Source organism: Podarcis gaigeae, assembly GCF_964106915.1.
Source record: "Podarcis gaigeae genome assembly, chromosome: 6".
NCBI lineage: Eukaryota > Metazoa > Chordata > Lepidosauria > Squamata > Lacertidae > Podarcis > Podarcis gaigeae.
In genome coordinates, this window is record NC_139682.1 from 30,880,017 (window position 1) to 30,903,792 (window position 23,776).

The following is a 23,776-nucleotide window of genomic DNA, read 5'->3' on the forward strand; positions in this document are numbered from 1 at the left end:
GGCCTTAGAAAGCACTGCAAATAACAAGGCCAGTGGAAGTGATGGCATTCCAGCTGAACTATTTAAAATTTTAAAAGATGATGCTGTTAAGGTGCTACACTCAATATGCCAGCAAGTTTGGAAAACTCAGCAGTGGCCAGAGGATTGGAGAAGATCAGTCTACATCCCAATCCCAAAGAAGGGCAGTGCCAAAGAATGCTCCAACTACCGCACAATTGCACTCATTTCACATGCTAGCAAGGTTATGCTTAAAATTCTACAAGGAAGGCTCAAGCAGTATGTGGACCGAGAACTCCCAGAAGTGCAAGCTGGATTTAGAAGAGGCAGAGGAACCAGAGACCAAATTGCAAACATGCGCTGGATTATGGAGAAAGCTAGAGAGTTCCAGAAAGACATCTACTTCTGCTTCATTGACTATGCAAAAGCTTTTGACTGTGTCGACCACGGCAAACTATGGCAAGTTCTTAAAGAAATGGGAGTGCCAGATCACCTCATCTGTCTCCTGAGAAATCTCTATGTGGGACAAGAAGCTACAGTTAGAACTGGATATGGAACAACTGATTGGTTCAAAATTGGGAAAGGAGTACGACAAGGCTGTATTTTGTCTCCCTGCTTATTTAACTTATATGCAGAATTCATCATGCGAAAGGCTGGGCTGGATGAATCCCTAGCCGGAATTAAGATTGCCGGAAGAAATATCAACAACCTCAGATATGCAGATGACACAACCTTGATGGCAGAAAGTGAGGAGGAATTAAAGAACCTTTTAATGAGGGTGAAAGAGGAGAGTGCAAAATATGGCCTGAAGCTCAACATCAAAAAAACGAAGATCATGGCCACTGGTCCCATCACCTCCTGGCAAATAGAAGGGGAAGAAATGGAGGTAGTGAGAGATTTTACTTTCTTGGGCTCAATGATCACTGCAGATGGTGACAGCAGCCACGAAATTAAAAGACGCCTGCTTCTTGGGAGAAGGGCAATGACAGGCCTAGACAGCATCTTGAGAAGTAGAGACATCACCTTGCCAACAAAGGTTCGTATAGTTAAAGCTATGGTTTTCCCAGTAGTGATGTATGGAAGTGAGAGCTGGACCATAAAGAAGGCTGATCGCCGAAGAATTGATGCTTTTGAATTATGGTGCTGGAGGAGACTCTTGAGAGTCCCATGGACTGCAAGAAGATCAAACCTCTCCATACTGAAGGAAATCAACCCTGAGTGCTCACTGGAAGGACAGATTGTGAAGCTGAGGCTCCAGTACTTTGGCCACCTCATGAGAAGAGAAGACTCCCTGGAGAAGACCCTGATGTTGGGAAAGATGGAGGGCACAAGGAGAAGGGGACGGCAGAGGACGAGATGGTTGGATAGTGTTTTCGAGGTTACCAGCATGAGTTTGAGCAAACTGCGGGAGGCGGTGGAGGACAGAGGTGCCTGGCGTTCTCTGGTCCATGGGGTCACGAAGAGTCGGACACGACTAAACGACTAAACAACAACAACAACATACCTCATTCATAAGTGTCAGGGGCTCAGGAGCAGAGGCACAGGAGAGGGAGGAAATGGAGAGCGAGGGGGAGGAATCCGAGGGGAGCGTAGGCAGTGACAGTGGTCAGAGGGATTCCATGAGCCTCTCCAGCGAATCGGAAGATTCACAGAAGGGAGCGCCGATGGCCAGGGCAAGGGGGGTGCCAAGGGGGAAACCCCAGAAGGAAGGGGCCAGCGGGGACTCCCAGAGCAGCAGTTGGAAATCAGGACCAGCTTCCCCACCAGAGCGCAGTGGGGGGGAGGAGTCCCAGGCATCGGGACCAGTGTTCTCACCACCAGCGAGAGGAGATGAGTCAGGATTGACCACGCCTCCATCGGAGAGTGGGGAAACGGTCAAGAGGAAAGTTACCGGCTGGGCGCGCGCGCCAAGTTCAAATGTACAGGCGAGCGGCACAGCAGGTAGCCCGGATAGGGAGCCAGGTCCTAAAGCCCGCCGGAAGGAGGGGCAAGACTCAGGGGGGTCAGCGTCAGAAGAGTCCAGAAAGGAGGAAACCCCAGGGGGCAGAAGGACCCAGAGGAGGAAAGAACAACGGAAGAGGTGGAGTAAGGCTAGAGTCTTAAACTGGTGTCTAGGAGGCGGAGACTCAGATGGAGCTTCGCCGGTCTAGGTTCTAAGACGTAGAGTTGCACGCTGCGGTTTGGAAATGGAAACTAATCTTCAATAAAGACTTTTAACTCGGAAGTACTGGCACCCAGGAAAAGGGAAGAAGAATCCGCTGCTGTCTGCAAGGATCTGCAGTTAGAGCTAGCTAAACACGCGTACAAAATGCAAGCGGACAGACACAGGAGAGTTGGGGAGGACATCCGGGTGGGGGACTGGGTCTGGTTGGCAGCCCAGGCAGTGCCGGCCAGATTGTTAGCTAAGAAGAAGCTCGGACACAAGCAGATAGGCCCTTACCAAGTCGAGGCACAGATCAACCCAGTGGCCTTCCGGTTGACACTCCCGGAGGGATCAGGAATGCACCCGGTCTTTCATAGATCGGTGCTCACGCCCTACAAGGCACCTCACAGGTTTCAGGCGCCAGGGACAGCACCAGACCTGCTCAGGGGAGCGCCCACGAAGGGGGGGTCACCGAGAGGGGAGCCACTCAACGAGGCCACAGAGATTTTAGACTCGAGATGGGGGGAGGAAGGGATTGAATATCTCCTTGCCAGGGAAGACACCCCGGTCAGCGCCAACAGGTGGGTACCGGACTATGCCGTGGAGGAGCAATGGCTCAAAGACGAATTCCATGCAATTTTCCCACACAGGCCCATGCCGGCAGATTATTTCGACGAATATCTTTTCACACCCACACTCTCAGCCAGCACGTTTCAGGGGTTCTCTTCAGCTGAGGACACGACGCTAGAGACTAGCTCTCCAGAGGGATCGCTCTCGGGGTTTGGCACAGGGGGCTCCTATTGGTGGGAGGATCAACCTGAGGTGGGGTGGCGCAGAGAACTACCGAGAGGGCCATTGCACGCAGCATCACCCCAGGCGACAGGGGAAGAGGGGGTCATGGGCGAGTTGGGGGAAGATCCCAGGTTCGAACACACCGCCCAGGAGATGGAAGCAGAGGAGATCGCCGTCGACGAGACCATGGAGGACTTCCCGGACTTATCCGGCTGGCTGCACGCCACGGGGGACGAACTGTATCCTGCACTCACCCCCACAACACTGGAGCACCCAGAACCCACACCTGAAGAGGGGGAGGGGGAAGGGGGGGATGGATGTCAGGGGCTCAGGAGCAGAGGCAAAGGAGAGGGAGGAAATGGAGAGCGAGGGGGAGGAATCCGAGTGGAGCGTAGGCGGTGACAGTGGTCAGAGGGATTCCATGAGCCTCTCCAGCGAATCGGAAGATTCACAGAAGGGAGCGCCGATGGCCAGGGCAAGGGGGGTGCCAAGGGGGAAACCCCAAAAGGAAGGGGCCAGCGGGGACTCCCAGAGCAGCAGTTGGAAATCAGGACCAGCTTCCCCACCAGAGCGCAGTGGGGGGGAGGAGTCCCAGGCATCGGGACCAGTGTTCTCACCACCAGCGAGAGGAGATGAGTCAGGATTGACCACGCCTCCATCGGAGAGCGGGGAAACGGTCAAGAGGAAAGTTACCGGCTGGGCGCGCGCGCCAAGTTCAAATGTACAGGCGAGCGGCACAGCAGGTAGCCCGGATAGGGAGCCAGGTCCTAAAGCCTGCTGGAAGGAGGGGCAAGACTCAGGTCCTAAAGCCTGCTGGAAGGAGGGGCAAGACTCAGGGGGGTTAGCGTCAGAAGAGTCCAGAAAGGAGGAAACCCCAGGGGGCAGAAGGACCCAGAGGAGGAAAGAACAACGGAAGAGGTGGAGTAAGGCTAGAGTCTTAAACTGGTGTCTAGGAGGCGGAGACTCAGATGAAGCTTCGCCGGTCTAGGTTCTAAGACATAGAGTTGCACGCTGCGGTTTGGAAATGGAAACTAATCTTCAATAAAGACTTTTATACGTTATTACCGACTAGCGTTGGTCCTCTGTGAGCTGGGACCTAGAGGCAACTCTGACAATAAGTTTATCATGGTGAAATATAACCATATCTTTCAAATTCTGAGTTACTCAGATCCACTGATGTTTAATGAGACAGCCTTTTCAGGGGATAGTGTGTTTTTCGGCTATATTGTCCTTAGCCTTCCTGGCAAGTGGGTCATTGTTGCTTACAGGGAGGAAGAGTGAAGCGGCAGCTGGGAGGTTGGCACAGTACAAATACACTGGCAGGAACACCAGATTGGCTCTGCCAGTGTGTTTGCACCATGCCAACTTCCCCATTGCCTCACTGTCCTGTTTTAGGCCATGCCCAGGCTGGGCAAGGCCCTCAAGCCACCAAGAGACTGGCACACAGCTAGCAGTTCAGGCAAGGGCACAGACAAAGACAAGGTCAAGAGGCAGTCCATGGTCTGGGGACGCAATGGCCGTAGTTCAAGTGAGTGCACAGGCTTGGAAGACATTATTTCAGTCTTGTTTTGAGGCTTTTAAGCCAAGAGCTGCCAGAATCCTATCCAGAGCTTAGCTGAAGCCCCTTAGAGGTTTATGCAGAATGTTCTCCTTGTGAGGACTTGCACTTTACTCACTAGGAGTTTTCCTTTGTAACTGAACACTTATCCTGACTTTAAGGATGTTGGTTTGCCACTTAAGATGCTGGGACTTGGGGTTTGTTTTGCCTGTACTTCAGAGGCCAAGCTGTGTTTCTGCCAGTCTCCCCCAAGGGTCCTGGGTCCTCCTTGAATATTGTTCTGGGTTGTTCCTGAGTGCTGCCAGATTCTGGGGGTTCTAGGCCATGTATCTTTAACCTTTTCAGACCCCAGTACCTACATAAAACGAAGTTAAGCACTAAGGAATAGTAATAGTAATTTATTTATATGCCACCCATCTGACTGAGTTGTCCCAGCTACTCTAAGTGGCTTCCAACAAAATATTAAAAACACAATAAAACATCAAACATTTAAAATTTTCCTAAATAGGGTTGCTTTCAGCTGTCTTATAAAAGTCAGATAGTTGTTTATTTCCTTGACATCTGATGGGAGGGCATTGCAGAGGGCAGGCACCACTACCGAGAAGGCCCTCTGCCTGGTTCCCTGTAACCTCACTTCTCGCAATGATGGCACCGCTAGAAGGCCCTCAGAGCTGGATCTCAGTGTCCAGGCGGAACAATGTGGGTAGAGATGCTCCTTCAGGTATACAAGGCCAAAGCACCCTATGTACAGGTATATATAACAGCACCATCTAGTGGGTGATGTTGTAGCTTATATGATAATAGCTTTCTACTATGATTCCATAAAATATAATTATCTAGATATTTTGTAGGTTGCGAACTTTGCATTTAGTACTTGGAAACTGAACCAGACTAGGAAGGGTAATTTAATAGGTCTTGTGGAGCCCAACCCAAATCACAATTCCGAGACAGGAATAAACATGGTTGTGGTAAAGTTCTGAGTTAATAGAATGGATGGTACTACTTCAAATTTCAGGGTGGAGAATCACATTTTTAAATGTTCCCTATGTAATATATATGTGTAACTAGATAACAGACAGCAGAATCCTAATCAAATCGTTCTCCCTGATGTTTTAGTTTTTGCTTGTAGAGGTTTTTGTTTTGTTTTTGATGTGGGGAACATTGAAAAATGTGTCTTTACATCTACAATATGAACTGGTACAATTCACTCTAACACTTACTTCGTATTACCTTACTCTCATTGCATCTCTATGCATATGCAGGGTGGGACTTAAGCCATAGAAGCCTCTGAGTTCATAATTCATGCTTTCTGCGCTGCCAACATTAACAGATGTGAGCCCCGCATAACTGCACCCGCCACAAGATTGCCCACAAACACAATTTCTGCCGAACTTGAAGACTCATACCCATCTGAATTGCTTCAACCAAGAATAATATTCACATTTTCCTCCAGCTAAGCAAACAGCTAAAATGTTATTAAGTAAATTAGTGTAAGTCTTGCTCAATTAAACCACACAATTAAACCACCGGCACATTGGCTGTGTCTAAATTTATATTAAATATTGTTCAGAGGAGCCAGATGGTACCTGCTGCAAGCAGTCATGCAGCTTCTAGAGCCTAGGAAACTACCCTGGAGAGAAAGCTTAACAGAAGTACAGAAAAGTTCTGTACTTCCAGGTTTTCTGAATGAAATAAATTAAGCTGCTTTGGTATAGAGCTTGATTAACCATGCTTCAAAGCAAGGCCCCATCACAAGTGCCCTGTAGGTCAGTGGTAGAACATAAACTCAAGTTTAATTCCTGGTATCGCCAGGTAGAACTGGGAAAGGCCTCATCTTAATCCTTGGAGAGCATCTGCTAGTCCATGCTGAGTTAGATGGACTAAGGGGGTTCTTTCTTGTGGGCCATATTATATGGAGTCAGACCATTAATCAATGTGTCTATCTGTGCAGTGTCTTGCAGCTAAATTTGTTCCCTAGGCAGAATACCAAACATAGGGTTGGAAACGCCAACCATATATGAGTAGACTACAGATGCACTGGGAGTAAAAAGAACAAAATAAAAAGGAGAGGGTGCAGGGTAGAAGAGGCCCTCAACCAAAGACTAATACTCCCAGGCCATACAGCAGACAACAGTATGTAACTGAACCCTCAGCTAACATACACTGAGAGTCAGGCTGATGGCAAGTAAGGGACTTGTCCCTTGATTACCTTCAGCCTGGGAAATATGGGAGGATTGGTCTCAGGGCACTTCAAGGTGAAAGAATCTGGCCATGCACTTTGGAGGACTGATGGGATGAAATTGCTTTCAGAGGACACCCTCAGAACAATCACCTTCTTCTGTGTCCCCAACTTAGAATAAAAAGCAACAACTTGTAAATAATAAAATTCTGTTCAAAACAGCTGCAGCAACACGACAAGAACAACCACATCTGGTGAGGCCTTTTTGACTACCAGGTTTTCAGATACAAGGATGTGTGAGAGGGTCTTTTCTGCAGTGGCATCCAGGAAGTTCATTTGGAACGTTCTTTGCTAGTGTCCCGCTGGTGAGTAGCAAGTGTTTATTCTGCCTGGTGTTCATCATTTTACTGTTGTCTCCTCTGTGCTCTTATCTACTGCTTTTGTGTTTAATTGGTTTCGCTTAATTCTCTTTGTAGTTTGATTTCTAAACATTGTTAATTAGTTTTATGGTTATGTAGGTCACCTTGAGCACTGGGTGTAAATCCACAAAGCAAACAACCAGCCAACAAAGATAACAACAACAATAACAACAACAACAGCAACCAACCTTCAACTGTGCCAAACTAATCAAAGTCCTTTTTAAAAAGGGCATCTTAACTCCCCCTTCTGCCTAGATGGAAGTTCTTATGGATGGAGTAACGTAATTGCCATGGGAGGCCTCATCTGGTTACCAGTAATGGGACCATGCTGCTGGCCCTGCCTTGGCATTAGGCATCACACATGCCCATGTGTTGCCATTGTCTATCTGCATGAGGAAAGTCTACATGTCAGCAAGAGACCTACCAGTAGATCCCAATCTATCTTCTGCCAGCCACTGTTTTAAAAGGTTAAAACCTGCAATTTGAACTGAGCCTGGGGAGATAGTTTTGTTGCTTATTGGCTGTGATGTAACTGCTATTCCAAATTGCAGTTGCTTTGCTAGCTGGTGCAGAGCTGTATTTTCTCAGCTACAGCAAGATGTAGTCCACCCAATATTAACAATAATAGACCCAGACTTTAAAATATTGGCTACAACGCACCAGCGGCGTAGCGTGGGTTGTCAGCACCCGGGGCAAGGCAAGTAATTTGCACCCCCTAACCCGTGGATTTGCGCCCCCTAACCCTAACCCCCAGATGTTGCGCCCAGTGCGGCCGGCCCCCCTGCACCCCCACGCTACACCACTGCAACGCACTATGTTTCATTTATTAATAAAATGCTCTAGGCGCTGACCTGAAACTGCCTGTCTTTTTAGACCAGGCCCTGTTTGAATGCCAGGGAAATGCAATTGTCTCCCAAACAGAGGCAATTTTTTAAGAAAATATTCCTCCCCGCCCCTCTTCATTCATCCATGTATAGATCTTCCAGCTGAAGATAATGAATCTGATTAATAAAATGGTCTGTGAAAACTTATGTCATAATTACATTGACAACATCCAATGTTACTCATTCTCAGAGTAGATCCATGGAAATCAATGGACTAAAAATCCATTGATTTCAATGATCTACACTGTGGGTGACTAATGTTGACTATCATCCTTGTTTTTAAGTTAATTTAAGATGTTTTTGATGCAATGAATGAGCAACCATTTGCAGGATATTTGCTCTGCTGCAAACTGATCAGCTTAATGCTTTCTTGCCCAGAAAAACATTTTGCACTGTAATGCCATGCTTCTTGGGCTTTCATAATTTTCTACATTACGACCAACTATCTTCTAAAGCAATTGTTTGTCAAATGGGTCACTTTTGTGGGATATTCCACCCTCCCCTCAAGTCCAATAAATCTTAGAAAGTATTTGCATCCCTCCAACCTTCTGACCATTGGATTGTGCTGGTGAGTTTGGGTACAATTTGGGCATAGCTGAGAGTGCCACAGCTCTTGCACAGCAGCAAAACTCCATTGGGACAAATTGCATTTATGCACAGCATTAGATGCTGATTTATAGAAAACAGGGAACTTCAGTGCTCTGCAATATAGGTGCTTGCATACAAATGGTTATTCTGAAATCTGAAAGACTGCTTTTGAGAACACACACAGAATTTGAATGCATTTGGGCACTAAGATTAATGCCACTTAATGCTTCGGTAGTCATCTGCAAAGAGAAAACAGTGGTGTAAACTACAGAGACATATTCTTAATGTCTTTGTGCAAAGTAACTTTAAAAAAATATCCACACAATAAGCATATCCCAATTATCTTGTTGTTTAAATTGGTATATCTTCTTCTTGTTTCTAACACCTAATAGAAATTAATTGCAGCTGCCTCTTCACAGAGCGGGTTGTACCTATTTCAAAATAAAACATTAGCAAAGCAGCCATTGATAACCATTGACAGCCAGGGGACTGCAGAGCTGCATAGAACATTTGCAGTGTTAGAGGCAAGTCAGGCTAGGTTCATTGACGGAGTTTTTTTTTATAAAACAGCAGTTTTAAATTTCCTGGCAAACCAACCCAGAAACTAGCACAGATATGCAGTGAAGCATCTGTGTGAGTTGTAGCATCCTTTTTCCTAGTCAAGCAAGACAAGCAAATCTGTGAAAGGTTTCGGTGAAAAAAGGATAGCAGCCAAGGTAACCATATGGGACATTTTTTATTTCTGGTGTAGCAATATAGGTGTGATAAGAGTAATGCCTGCAGCATACAGATATCTGCCTTGTTACAGACTTTCCCCTTGCACAAGAACCACTTCGGTGTAGTGTGCATTGCAGGAAAAGAGTGTGCTATATGAAAGCAAGGCTGAAAGAACCACCCATAGTCTTTTGAATCTTGTAGTCAATATTGAATAGCCATATTTAAGGCACCTGGCTCGCATGAGGAAAAACACTTGGAACACAAATGTACAGATGGCCAGTCGTGTGAGATCTATAGATTAAAGCAGCACAGCCACACTCTTTTTGACAAAGCTCTTGAATTCATATCACCGTTATAGCACTCCTTCTCTGTGTTATGCTGTTGCTGCGGCTGCTGCATTTAATGGGCATTTAATTGCCATGATTTAAGCTGTGCGCATATGTGCAGCAACATAAAAGATAGGGGGGCTAGGAAAGGAAAGGGGAAGATCCATTGAAGCAGCAACAATCTGGAACTGTGGCTGTGGAAGCGGGGGGGCGGGGCGGGGCGATGAGACATGGACATTGACATCAAGAGGCTGAGTCTAAACCCTCTCTTACCTGTAGTTTTTCCAGTGTATGGAATGGGTGGGGGACGCAGGTGGCGCTGTGGGTTAAAGCCTCAGCGCCTAGGACTTGCCGATCGAAAGGTCGGCGGTTCGAATCCCTGCGGCGGGGTGCGCTCCCGCTGCTCGGTCCCAGCGCCTGCCAACCTAGCAGTTCGAAAGCACCTCCGGGTGCAAGTAGATAAATAGGGACCGCTTACCAGCGGGAAGGTAAACGGCGTTTCCGTGTGCGGCTCTGGCTCACCAGAGCAGCGATGTCACGCTGGCCACGTGACCCGGAAGTGTCTCCGGACAGCGCTGGCCCCTGGCCTCTTGAGTGAGATGGGCGCACAACCCCAGAGTCTGTCAAGACTGGCCCGTACGGGCAGGGGTACCTTTACCTTTACCTTATGGAATGGGTGAAGTTGACCTTATGAGTGATCTAAAGGTTTTTCGGTCTCGAGACCGAAATCACAGGAGATTTTGAGAGAAATTAAACTTTATCAAGCACAATACTCCAAATTGATAAATCAGGAAGTGGAGTGGAAAGTTAAGTTAATGAAACAAAGATCATTTGAATCGGCAAACAAATGTGGAAAACTGTTGGCATTGCAGTTGAAAAAGAGACAGAAATTGAATACGGTTACAAATCTAGAGATTGAAGGAAGAAATATTCAGAATCCTGTGGAAATCAGAAAGTGCTTCCAGAGATATTTCAAACAATTATATACTCAAGGGCCGCAAAATGAGGTTGAGATAGAACAATTTTTGATAAGGAATGGACTACCAAAGTTGTCTCAAGAAAATAGGACAATCCTGAATTATAAAATAACACAACAAGAGATTGAAGAAGCCATTCAGAATGTGCAATTGGGCAAATCTCCAGGGCCAGATGGGCTTACCTCCAAATATTATAAGACATTGAAAGATTATTTGATACATCCTTTAATGGAGGTTTGCAATGAAATCATGGAGGGGAAGAAGGCACCAGAATCGTGGAAAGAAGCTTTCATCACATTGATACCCAAATTAGAATCTGAAAAGACACAACTTAAGAACTACCGTCCCATCTCCCTCCTAAATGTGGATTATAAAATATTTGCAGACATTTTAGCAAGTAGATTTTAAAAAGTTTTGAACGAAGTGATTCATAAGGACTAGGCAGGCTTTCTCCCAGGTAGACATTTGTTTGCTAACACGAGGAACATTATTGATATTTTGGAACTTTTGCAAACAAATATTAACACAAAGGCAGTGTTAATATTTATAGATGCGGAGAAGGCCTTTGACAATATTTCATGGAAGTTTATGAAGAAAAACCTGGAAGGGATGGGAGTGGGACGGGGATTTGAAAATGGGATAGATGCAATTTACTCAGAACAAAAGGCTAAATTGATAGTTAACAATGTGGTGACGGAAGAGTTCAAAATTGAAAAAGGAACACGACAAGGTTGCCCTATTTCTCCTTTGTTATTTATTTCGGTCCTGGAGGTGCTCTTGAATATGATTAGAGGGGACCGGTTGGTTGAAGGAATTCAGGTCGGAGCGAAACAGTATAAACTTAAAGCTTTTGCAGATGACCTGGTTTTGACCCTACAGGAGCCAGAATCTAGTACGAAAAGGGTATTACAATTGATTCATGAGTTTGGTCGGGTGGCAGGATTTAAACTAAACAAGCAAAAAACTAAGGTATTAGAAAAAAAATTGACATCTTCAGAATCAGAAAGGTTTCAGAAAGAGACAGAGTTAAATGTGGTTTAAAAAGTAAGATACCTAGGGGTAAACATAACAGCCAAAAATCTGAGCTTATTTAAGGATAACTATGAAAAGTGTTGGTCAGAAATTAAAAGGGATCTAGAAGGTTGGTCAAAATTGAAACTTTCCTTGTTGGGCCGAATTGCTGCTATAAAGATGAATGTATTGCCAAAAATGCTGTTTCTGTTCCAGACTTTACAGATTGTGGATAAAGTGGAGTGTTTCGGGAGGTGGCAAAGAGATATCTCCAAATTTGTCTGGCAGGGCAAAAAGCCCAGAATTAAGTTTAAGATATTAACTGATGCTAAAGATAGAGGGGGCTTTGCCCTGCCAGACTTAAGGTTGTATTATGAATCAGCAGCTTTTTGCTGGTTGAAAGGCTGGCTGCTTCTTGAAAACACTGATGTTCTAGATCTGGAAGGTTTTAACAATGCTTATGGATGGCATGCATATTTGTGGTATAACAAGGTTAAAAGTCATAAAGCTTTCAAGAACCATATTGTCAGGAAAGCAGTGTTTAATGTCTGGATGAAATACAAAGACTTATTGGAAAACAAGACCCCAAGGTGGTTATCACCAATGGAAGCTAAGGCTCAGAAAAGACTCAATATGGAGGCCAAATCGCCGAAATATTGGGAAATATTAGAAAAAGATGGAGATAATTGGAGGCTGCAAAGTTTGGAGAAATTAAAAGATAAAGTGCGAGATTGGCTACATTATGCTCAGATCAAAGAGGTTTTTAATTTGGATAAAAAAATAGGATTCCAGGTGGAAAAATCGAAGTTAGAAACAGAATTGTTAGAACCTAAGACTAAGGTACTTTCAAGAATGTACAACTTGCTGTTAAAATGGAACACACAAGATGAAATGGTTAAATCAGCTATGATAAAATGGGCACAGGACATTGGGTATAATATGTTTGCTGACTGGGAAAAGTTATGGACCACCGGTATGAAGTTCATGGCATGTAATGCCTTGAAAGAAAATATTATGAAAATGATATATAGGTGGTACATGACTCCAGTCAAGCTTGCAAAAATATATCATCTGTCTGACAATAAATGTTGGAAATGTAAGGAAACTGAAGGAACGTTCTTTCATCTCTGGTGGACTTGCCCTAGAGTTAAGGCTTTCTGGGAAATGATATATAATGAGTTGAAAAAGGTATTTAAGTATACCTTTCCTAAGAAACCAGAGGCCTTCCTTTTAGGCATTGTTGGCCAGAAGGTGCTAAAGAAGGACCGAACATTCTTTATGTATGCAACAACAGCAGCAAGGATACTTGTAGCCAAACATTGGAAAACCCAAGACTTGCCCACACTGGAAGAATGGCAGATGCAACTGATAGACTATATGGAACTTGCAGAAATGACTGGCAGAATCCGAGACCTGGGAGAGGAAGCAGTGGAAGAGGACTGGAAGAAATTTAAGGACTATTTACAAAAACATTGCAAATTGTATGAGTGTTAAGAAAGATGCAAGAGTGTAAAAAACATGGCACCACTAAGCTAGTTGAAAAGATTATGAACATAAGTGAAATCTAAGAAAAGATAAGTTTTGGATAAATATTATGTTTAAATTAAGTATTTAAGGTCTGGATAAAGGTATCTAAAGCTAGGGACACAATATTGGAAATTTATAAAATAAGAATTGAAATAAGGTGATAATTTGCTGGTTAAAGTTTTATAAATCAGGAATGCAGGAACGAGAGATGTGAGGAAGTCCAAAAAGTGAAGAAAATATGTTTATTGATGTGTTTTTTCTTTCTTTTTTGTTGTTCTTTTGTTTTTTTCTTTTCTCTTTACTGTACTAAGAAAATCTTTAATAATTTTTTTTTTTTTTAAAGAGTGATCTAAAGGTGAATACATTTGATGCAAGGCAAGGAAAAACCACAAGCATTTAGTGCCATATGGCGGGACTTCATCTCGTATGCCTCTAAACCAAATGTACAATACTACCTGCCAACAGCAGCCAAGACGTTTTAACAATTTGATGTTGCTTTGTACAATCAAACAGGCTCTGTAACATGTTCAGCACATGTTCCTCCTGACTTGTGCATGACCTCCCATGTTGGGGCTGTTCCATTAGTTCTTGTTGCTTATGTGTGTGGTTCTTTTTCGGGAAAGCCAACCACAGTGGTGAGCATTTTGGTAGTGCAGTATGAATACAAAGTCAAATCCAGATCTTGGAAAATAGGAGCCTTGAGGTGCATTTAAGGAGAGGGAAATGCCCCACTGAAGTTGAATGTGTATACTTTTACAAGGAAAAAAAATATATAGATGTGGCTTCATTGGTCCATGAATACTTGCAAGAGCCCTCCATGCGAGAGCCAGTGTGGTGTAGTGGTTAAGAGCAGTAGATTCGTAATCTGGGGAACCAGGTTCGCGTCTCAGCTCCTCCACATGCAGCTGCTGGGTGACCTTGGGCCAGTCACACTTCTCTGAAGTCTCTCAGCCTCACTCACCTCACAGAGTGTTTGTTGTGGGGGAGGAAGGGAAAGGAGAATGTTAGCCGCTTTGAGACTCCTTTGGGTAGTGATAAAGTGGGATATCAAACCCAAACTCTTCTTCTTCTTCTTCTTCTTCTCCATGTCATGCAAACTATAGGTCCAAGGCTGAGCTACTTAGATGGAAGGTGAAGTTGCTTTATTTAGAGATTTCTGAGAACATTGCAGTTGTGCTTTTAGAAATGAGAAGCTGTATTCAGCTCTGTTATGTGATAGACTGTGAGCTACATTGATTTGCACTTCTGCGAGCAATTAGCTTGAAAACCGTAAAAATAAAAAGGTGTCTGTACACTGAAGCTTGCTTGTAAACCATCCCTGCATTATTAGTGATAAATTTAACAAAGTGGGACTGCCACAAATTTTTATCATCTCCCAATTTCTATTTTGAGAGATTTTTAAGACCTGCATTATCCATGAGCTGGTGATCAGATTAATTATTCACAGATTTATGGTGACTTAGGGCAACTCCAGCAGCAGCGTTTTGCAAGGGATAGCACATCAGTCGTACAAACCCACATGTTCATGGTGTAAATTGATGCTGGTCCAGATGGTTTCACAGGATGGAGAGTCATTCCCTTAGCTCAGTGGGCAGCACATAAGTCTTGCACTCAGGACTCAGGTCTAGTCCTGGGTATCTCCAGGCAGGGCCAGCAAAGACTCCTCTCTGAAACTCTGGAGAGCTGCTACTATAGACAGTTATGAGCTAGAACAGGCATCCCCAACCTGCGGCGCTTCAGAGGTATTGGCCTACAACTCCCATGATCCCTAGCTAACAGGACCAGTGGTCAGGGATGATGGGAATTGTAGTCCAAAACATCTGGAGGGCTGAAGGTTAGGGATGCCTGAGCTAGATGGACCAAATGGTTTGTCTCTGCATAAGGCAGTTTCCTATGTTGTAACATGTAATATGAATGAGGAAGTCCCTGTTGTGAATCTTGCTTTGCTATGAAATCACTTCTTAGATAATCCCTAGCTTTCTGCCTCAGCCCTATTAAGGGGACAGCACACACCTTCCTTTTTAGGTTTTTTAAAAAAAGAGATTACTAATGTAACTCTTGGTTGGACAAACATGAGTCTGACCAAACTGCGGGAGGCAGTGGAAGACAGGAGTGCCTGGCGTGCTCTGGTCCATGGGGTCACGAAGAGTCGGACACGACTAAACGACTAAACAACAAAAAAATGTAACTCTACCATATAATAGGATATTATTATGAGCACAGACAGGACAGAAGTTGTTATCTGGTTGACCGATCTGAGAACAGGACGCGAGAGTAGATGAGCCTTTGGTCTGAGCCAGCAGGGCTCTGTTGGCCTAGATTCAGCTAACTCAATGTGCTACCAGAAGCCAGCACAAGGGCTCCTTAGAGTGCAAGAGGGCTTCTCCACCTTCTCTGCCTCCCCCACCGCACCCAAATCCATTTTGGAAGGTCAGGAAAAGCTCGAGAACAATTGGGGAGGGGGAAAAGAGTGTGGGGGTTGTCTCATGTGGCAAGCAGAATTGCTTGTGCCGACAGGATGATCAGAAGAGTGGCATTGAAGTCTTCCCCATGTTCTTGTATCATATTAAAAAAAGGGGATAGGAAGTTTAAATTACCCTATGAAATATTTTTGTCTTCCATAATTTCTATGCTACTGCCATTGGTGCCAACCTGGAAGCACCGTTGACACTATGCAATTCCCCATTCTCATTTGTATATGAAGGATAAGAGGAGAAGGAGCTCACACACTGAAGACCATCAGCTTCATACATAAGAATAATCTTTAAAATTTATTTGACTAATTGTGTTACATTCAAGATCTGATGTGTTTCTTCTAGACAAAGAGTTGGCATAAATACAAACAAGCCTTTGTGCCTTCCCTAAACAAGAGATAAAGTACTAGAGACAGAGGAACATAGCTTCACATCTTTGTATTTACAGTCTGCCTTTACAACTTAGTGGTAGGAATATTTACAGAAAATACAATAAGAACAAAAAGATCATGTCTTGGCAACATACAGAACTTTATACATAATTGTACATGATTAAGCACATGGTATCTAGCCATCTCCTTCCAAGTACTCCTGCAAAAACCCAGTTGTCTTTCAAAGATGCACTCTATCAATTGTGTAACTATCACCGTGTTATACTTCAGTTGACTGTTCATGTTGAATTATAGTTCTATAATCCACCTGGGCTAAATATTATGAACACTGCATGACAATTGTATACTTCCCTCCTGGGAAGCGGCTACAGATAATGGGCAGTCCAATCCTCAAGGCACTCCTAACAGCTTATGACCCACTGAAGAAAATAGGGCTGGTACTGAGGACCAGGAGCAAGCTGTGTTTTCTATAGCTGCTTAACAGCTGCTCTCCATACAAAATAGCTACTCTTTCAGACATGATTCCACTCAGCTCCCTCCCCATTTTATTTTTTCTTTACATTTAAAATATATTTGAAGGACCAGCTTAAAGGTGCTTTATATTTCTTAAATGGAAACTATCAAAAAGGTACTAAAACTGACATTTTTGATTTGAAATTGTTGTGTAGATGACTAACTTCCAAGTGTATGGTGCTTTATTAAGAGGACTTGAGTACAACCCTTGTATGTGTTTATGTGGTAAATACTGCAGCCCTAATATTTTATCTCTTCAAGAGACCAGAGTGAAAACAAATAATACATATTAGTTAAGATACCCAAAGGAAACGGTAATAGGAAACAAGCAACCTAAATGTTAAGAACCAAGCCTGGTCTACAAACTTCGATTCTTTTGATTATCCTGTGCAATGGTATCCAAAACAAAAGTTGGAAATTTAAATGTTATATTGAGTTTTACAAGCCTGATGCTTCAACCTGACCTAAAAAGAACCAATTTTTCAAAGGCAGTCATGTTTAGAGAGCTCTAGACAGAACATTGTATTGCAGTTAATTGGTCAGTCAATAGTTCTGCACAGGGGACAGGGAGCTATCAGTGCACTTGGAAGCCTTCTCATTTACACACATACAAAAACAGACAACCAGCATCTGTACCAAAGGACCACATCACACACATTTGGGAGAACACAGCGAAAGTGAGCCCTTATACATTTCCATTAATTGCTCAGTGCTGTTTGGAGAAATCACTGCTGTTATTTCCCTCCATACTATTTTTATTAACAGAATCAAAAGAATTCCTGCATGCAGATTTAGGCCACAACTTCCAAGTCCGCTTGTGTGCTGTTAAGTACACAATGGAAGAAAAAGTAAGTATAACACAAATGTGGATTCAGGGCAGCATGTCTGCTCAAGAGCAGGGTTTTTACAAAAATAAAATAAAATACAGGCTAAGTTAAGGCTGCACCAAGCAAATTATAAAGTTTGGAGAAGTAAATTCCTGGGGGCAAGAATACACAGGCTTAATAGAAATGAGTTCCTGGGGGAGGGGGGACCTTTACAAGCATACGGCCCTTATTTTCACAGCAGAGTTTAACAAACTGAAATTTCTTTTACTAAACAGAAGGTTTTTGAACATGAGAGGCTGTAACTAAAAGCAAATTATTTAAACTATTGAACACCAAACTGGGCCATGCCTCTAACCCAGTTCAAAAGCTGTTGTGGATTTAATACATTTCTGTCCTGTCTGTGTAACTCAAAAGGATGGTTTTGGCAGGTCATTAGTTAAAACAAACTAATGGCTTCACCCAAAGTACATACATGGTTCAAACCATTGATTTTTATATGCAGTTGCCCAACTGCTCAACCTGTTATTGCACGGCTCTTGTGGTACGCATGCATTGGTTGTGCCATTTAATCCATGGACTAAATGTGACAGATCATCATCTGGATCAGAACAGTATCTAAGAGGGTTCAATTAAGTTTAGTGTTCGTGCACTAGGTTAATACTGGCAAATGTTCAGTACTAAGTAACTGCTATGCAAGTATCAGAACAACCTGCATCCCCACTAGCAGTGCTATTTGCTGTTCCAATCTGTGCATCGATTAAGCAGGACAGCTAAACATGCCAGACTTTGAGAGTGATTTTATGATGCACCCTTATTTTTCATATGTGGACCTACACCACAAGCTGACAAGACGCTAGCATGCTAATTCAAAGTAAGCAGCAGGCTCCATTGTTTAATCTTCCCTAAGAAACCAAGAAGCTCTTTAGGGTTTTTAAATGACCACCCTGGCAGCTTTTATGAACAAAAAGTACACCTCTCAGAGGAGTGCTGTGTAATAAAATATTTTTGCTATAACCGTTATGAAGCAAGTACTGCCTCCAAGATTAGCTTTAACACACATAGCCTCACTGGAAATCCATCAAAAGCGACCAAGTTTCTTTTTGCTAAGCCCTTCGCCAATTGCTCCAGACCTTGCCACTCTGCTTTCTTTGTCATAATTCAACTACATCAAAAGATATAGAGGAATACTGCTGCTGTAGTCCAGTTTCAAAAGAGCTTTTCTTCAGGATCTCAAAGAGTCAAAATATAACTTACTTTTGCACGTTCTATTAATGGGCAGTTTGCTTCCTGCCCTGAAGTATCAGATTGCATAGCAACATTGAGAAAGGTAAAGGTTTTAACAAAACGAAAGCTTTCATGTCTATGTTTCTTATGGCTGACACATCAGTTAAAAGTTTTCAAAGTTCCATGCTATGCATACTGGGAACACTGGGTATTTAAAAAATAAATAAATAGACAAGTGGAAGTCAACTGTTTTTCAAAGGACATTCCAATGTTGTATTTAAAAGCAAAAGGGCACAGAAACTGAACAGACCATATTAATTTTAGACATTGAAAAGGCCCACCAACTTGTGTTTCACTAACACTGGGAGAGTAGTTCACTTGCTTCAGAAGACTACTGGCCACGTGTTCCATAAGCAAAAAATGAACAAATTAAAGCAAAACAAAAATTGTATTGTCAATTGTAAGCCACTTGCATTATTATTAATAATATTATATATGCTTCTGAAGAATCAAGAGTTAATTTTGCTCTAGAATTTCTCAGCCTTGTTTCAGTACTAGGTTAAGACTTGTAAGGATATTATACTGGCTCCCCAATGATGAATCTTAAATACTAAGGGGCTGCTATGAAGTGAATCATCTTGATCTTGGGAGTGTTTGCTTCTAAACAGGTATTCTTCACATTTTATCCTTGAACGCGTTCCAGCAACTTCCTGCAATTAGGCAATAGTAAAGCAAAGTGTGCTAATCTGCATGCATTCTATTATGGCTGATGGTAAAAAAAGAGAAGAGAACCATTAAAAAACCTCAAACGTAAACTGTGTTGGGAACTTAGGAACTTAATTCTTGCTTGCTTAAATATCATACTATATGCCTACTATGAATCAAATATATTCAAATCAATAGGACTTGTTTCCAAATAAATGTGGACTAGGTTTGTATCTCTTATTTCTAAAAATGCAATTTGACTTTTTAATAGCTATCAAGAAAGTTCTTGCACAAAGCATTATTTTCTGGATTCCCTTTTGAAAAACATGGCCTCCATTTATAAAATGTGCAGGTAGATTTTTAAAAGGTTTTATCACCTTCCAAAAAGGTTTTATTAAGAAAATGATACCCTGTCTTGCATCCAAGTATCAAGCACAAGAAAACCAGGTGATCTAATAATTTGTTCTTTAAATCTGGACAGGGTAGCTATTTCTTTCCTCTCCAGTAACATCCAGTAATACAACACACATTAGCCAATGAAGTGGAGGGACACCAGGGAAATTTGAAGCTGCTTGACTTTGTATTACTAGATGTTAAGGGTGGGGACAACATTCCCGGTTCTTTTTGGCAGAAGCCATGCATGTAATATATGGTTCCAGACTGATATCAGTGCAAAGCAAGGATAAACCATTTAATTTCAAACACTTGTAACAATTCTGAAGGGCACATAGTTATCAGATAATTTCTAGTACACTTTTTAATAACCTTAACTTGCATGGGTCTTCACTTCCAATGATATTGGACAGCTATGGTGTGCCAGGGTTTGAATAATTCCTTTTTTAAAAAAGAAACCGACCTCTTTCAGTAAAATGAATGAACGAACTGTGGGACATGAAAAGAAGCATCTATCCCTTTCTGTAAAGAACATTTGCAATTCAGAAATCAGATTTCACAATAGGGTGGTTGTAACTAGTTCTTACATGCAGAGATGGACATACATTCTGATTGCATCTTTTCCAGGACAAGGATTTCACTTCTTTCTATAAGGGTGGACTGGTCAGATGAGAAATCACATTTTTAGCATTCATAAGATACAGGTGAAATTATGTACTGGTCATAAATACAATCGGGATGAACAGGCTTTTCTTTGTCTCAAAGCTGACTTAAATGGACCATCCTTAGCTCAAAGAGCCAACCTTCTTTGCTTCCCCATCCCTCACCAATACCCCAGAGCTTTTATCCTGGACTGGCCAGCAGTAGGTAGAGGGTGCTTGCAACCTACAAAGGTAAAGAAACTTTGAGCAATGGACCCACGGGTACATGCATCTTGGATCTAGAGGAGGAGAGTCAGAAATGGAGCCTCTGAGTGGAGCTAAAAATAAATAAATAGGCCTGCTTGCAGGTGGGAAAGCAAACCAAACAAGATGTAGCACAATAATTTATTGCAATTTCATGGTCTCTGTCTGGAAAAAAAATGCACCTGAACCCAACCTGCTATGAAGCCAAGTACCAAACTTCAGGTGCTAGTTCTTTACTTTCAGAATCTGATCTGGCATTTTAGGTCAACATAGAAAGCTATGAGAAGTGCAGTTAACCCCCCTCTCTCTACTACACATCCACTACATATTACTAAATAGTGACTGATGGTGAAAGTTTGTCCCTCTGCAGCAGCTGATGGAGTGAAGCTGGTTTTCAGGGCAAGTGCCTATATTGTGTCCTCATTTCTTCCTTGCAGCAGAAGCAGAAGTCATGCTCAGGTTGTGGTTTCTTTATACAGGACTTGCAAGGTGGGGAAGGGTCCCCCCCATTACCGTAGACACCAAGCTCTGATCTAATTGTTCAGGGAGGATATTGGTCTAAGGATTGCAGTTTTTGAGCCCAGCCTCCTGGAAAAGAGAGGTATAAAACTCTGGCTCCAGCTGTTTGTTCCTGTATTTATTGACAATGTCAGCTATTTTCTGTTTTCGACGGACATGTGGAGGATTGTACGAGTCACTTTCCAGCCGTTTTCTTCGACAAATATTTATTACTGTCTGTCTCACTAAGAAGCCTTAAATGGAAAAAAGAACATGTTAATGCCACTTACTTCTTCCCCCAGGAAAGTTATTTTTAGGACTTTCTGAGGCTAAAAGGAAAAAGTGTTCTCTGCATCCCAGCGACACTTGTGAGGTTTGGAATCTTCTCATACTTGTCAACTTTACTTAGGAATAAATCTGGACGAAGAGACTGTCTTGAAACGTAAGTGCTACTCTGCCTTAGTATGAAAAGGCTAGTTCCCTGCCTTCTTACCTTACCTTACCCAACAAGATCAAAGATGGTATATGAACGCAGTATCTGAACATTTGTCATTCATTCAGCCACCCACAAACCGATGGCTTTCGACATGGCTATGGTTACTGAGAATCCCAGCCAAGCACTCCAGGTTATCTCCTTCATTGGAAAAGGAGAAATGGGGGCATTTTTCTTTCCAGGCAGAACAATTTGCAACATCAGAAATAGTCTGGTGATGTGGCAAGGGATAGCATTATTAAATTGCACTCATAGCCCCAAAGAGAAGAGTTACATGTAACATTTTTACAAATCAGTTTCATTTGTTGAGACATTAGGAAGAAAAGGAGGAAAGAGGTGTGGGGGGAAGAAGGGGGTTGGGTTTGGGTGGTGATGTTTCTATTTGTGTAGGGTTTTGTGTCAGCGTTGCTTAATCATCCAATGTTAATTAAAAGCACCTACCTAATGCTCTCCTGCTTACTATCATTCCATCCACCAGTGGGATGACCATGTTGAATTTCCCAGTAGCTCCTTGCACTTTAACCCTGAATAATCCAGTATTTAGGGGGTGGGTGAAAATCACTGGAACCTCTTTTTCAGGAGTGGCGGACCTTAAACACATAAACGTTACCAATGTAAGCAAACATTTCAAAATGGAAACAGCTGGGACAGCCAACATTTTTTCAAAATTAAATAAAAACTTGAAAAATATACAAAACTGTAGAAATTGGATACACCTTGAATGTTACTTGAAGGAACAAAATCTGGGCAATGCCATAAAAATATTGCGTGATAGGAGGAATATAAGGCATCAGACTGACAGTTTTCTGAGCCCAAAATACGTGTTTGAAAGAAGGGGAAGGACCATGTAACAACACCCTTTGGACTCATGAATTTCTGCAACATTTCTCAAGTGCCAACACATCTTTCTAAGGGCTGCTGGGACTAAAATCCATGAACACTCAACACGCAGCTTGCATGTGAGCAGAGTACTTCCAAGAGTGAAAGAAACAGCAGGAAGCAATGCATTAACCTGAATTAACTTCTATGCAAATGGCAGAGGTGGAAATGCGGATAAATTCAGGCCATACCTCAATGAAGTGCTGCTGTTTGTTGTAGTTTCTACTCCAGTGCTGGTCTCTGAAACCAAGTCGGAGAGAGGAAAGTTCTCTGCAAGATAAACATATTCACAATAGATTAAATATTCCCTTTTCATGTTGTAAGAGATAGTTCAAAATGTGAAACCAAATCATGTTAAGTGCCTGGTATTTAAAAACATGTAACTAGAATTGGTCTGAAGGACCATCGTGCCCTGAGCAGAGTGGAGAAAGGAGGAGCTTGAGGAATTGTCACCATCCAGCTGCCACAGCAGCCCAACCCTCCTCCAAATGCCACTATGGGGATTGCTGCAGAACCAGTTTGCCCCCGAGAGGAGCAAGAAGATGCAGCACCAGCTTCTTCTAAATAAACAAGTTGGGATTTTTCCCCATTTTATATTTTTAAAACCAATGCTTCTTGCAATAATCTTAAGTAAAACACCTTCTATACTACCCACAAATGGCTGAAACAAGCAAATTAATAAAGCAAGAACTGGACATGTGGGCCTGGGTTATGAAGATGGTTTGCTTAGAAACTGACAAGGGCTGTTTTAAACCACAATCTGTAGCAGGCACAGAATGCTGAGCTCGGGTTACCAAGTGTAAACACTACTGGGGTCCTTCTCCCAGCCAGGAGGAGAAGAAGGGAAGGGAAGGGAAGGGGGAGAGTAGAAACCTAAGGCTTTTATGTCCTGCCTGCTCATGCAAACTCCATAATAAAAGCCTAAGATTCACCCACCTATATCATCATAACGTTCAACCCAGACCACATACACCTTGGTTTCAGGTCCCATTGGTGGAACAGCCCGACCATGCGGTAACCTCTTGCATCTGGAAGTTGGACTGAGCTGTTGAAAATACAAAAGAAAAAAGAAGACAGTCACCAAAGCTACAGGTGTGCAATTCAGACTGTCCTTTTCAAAAGTTTCGGGGAAAATAATTATAATGCATACAACCTATTGTGAACACTTCATTAAAAAGACAATAAATATTGTACTGTTGTCAGGCTGAGGCCTAAACATCTCCAATGATTTTAGATTCCTTTTGATTTGTTTCTGATGCACCATGGCAATGGAGGCACTTGCCGGGGGAAATTTCGTCAGGTACAAAATACTGTACTTTAAGCGTCTGATAACTGTGATAGTCCTAAAAAAAAGA

The 23,776-nt window shown here is 42.9% G+C and overlaps 2 protein-coding genes across 5 annotated transcripts in view; one reads left to right on the forward strand and one right to left on the reverse strand.

The window, feature by feature from the left end:
- Positions 1 to 23,776, forward strand: part of SLA2 (Src like adaptor 2) — a 247,460-nt gene that overhangs the window by 103,576 nt on the left and 120,108 nt on the right. The window lies entirely within an intron of this gene.
- The window catches only part of RALGAPB (Ral GTPase activating protein non-catalytic subunit beta), a 57,914-nt gene continuing 50,000 nt past the window's right edge, over positions 15,863 to 23,776 (reverse strand). For all 4 annotated transcript variants that reach the window (XM_083746453.1, XM_083746452.1, XM_083746451.1 and 1 more), the window contains 4 exons: positions 23,358 to 23,466; positions 22,613 to 22,691; positions 21,984 to 22,132; positions 15,863 to 21,303 (listed from right to left, as the gene is read on the reverse strand). In XM_083746453.1, the coding sequence (XP_083602579.1) occupies positions 21,110 to 21,303; positions 21,984 to 22,132; positions 22,613 to 22,691; positions 23,358 to 23,466 (531 nt within the window). In that variant the 3' untranslated portion in view covers positions 15,863 to 21,109. The remainder of the gene's footprint in view (positions 21,304 to 21,983; positions 22,133 to 22,612; positions 22,692 to 23,357; positions 23,467 to 23,776) is intronic.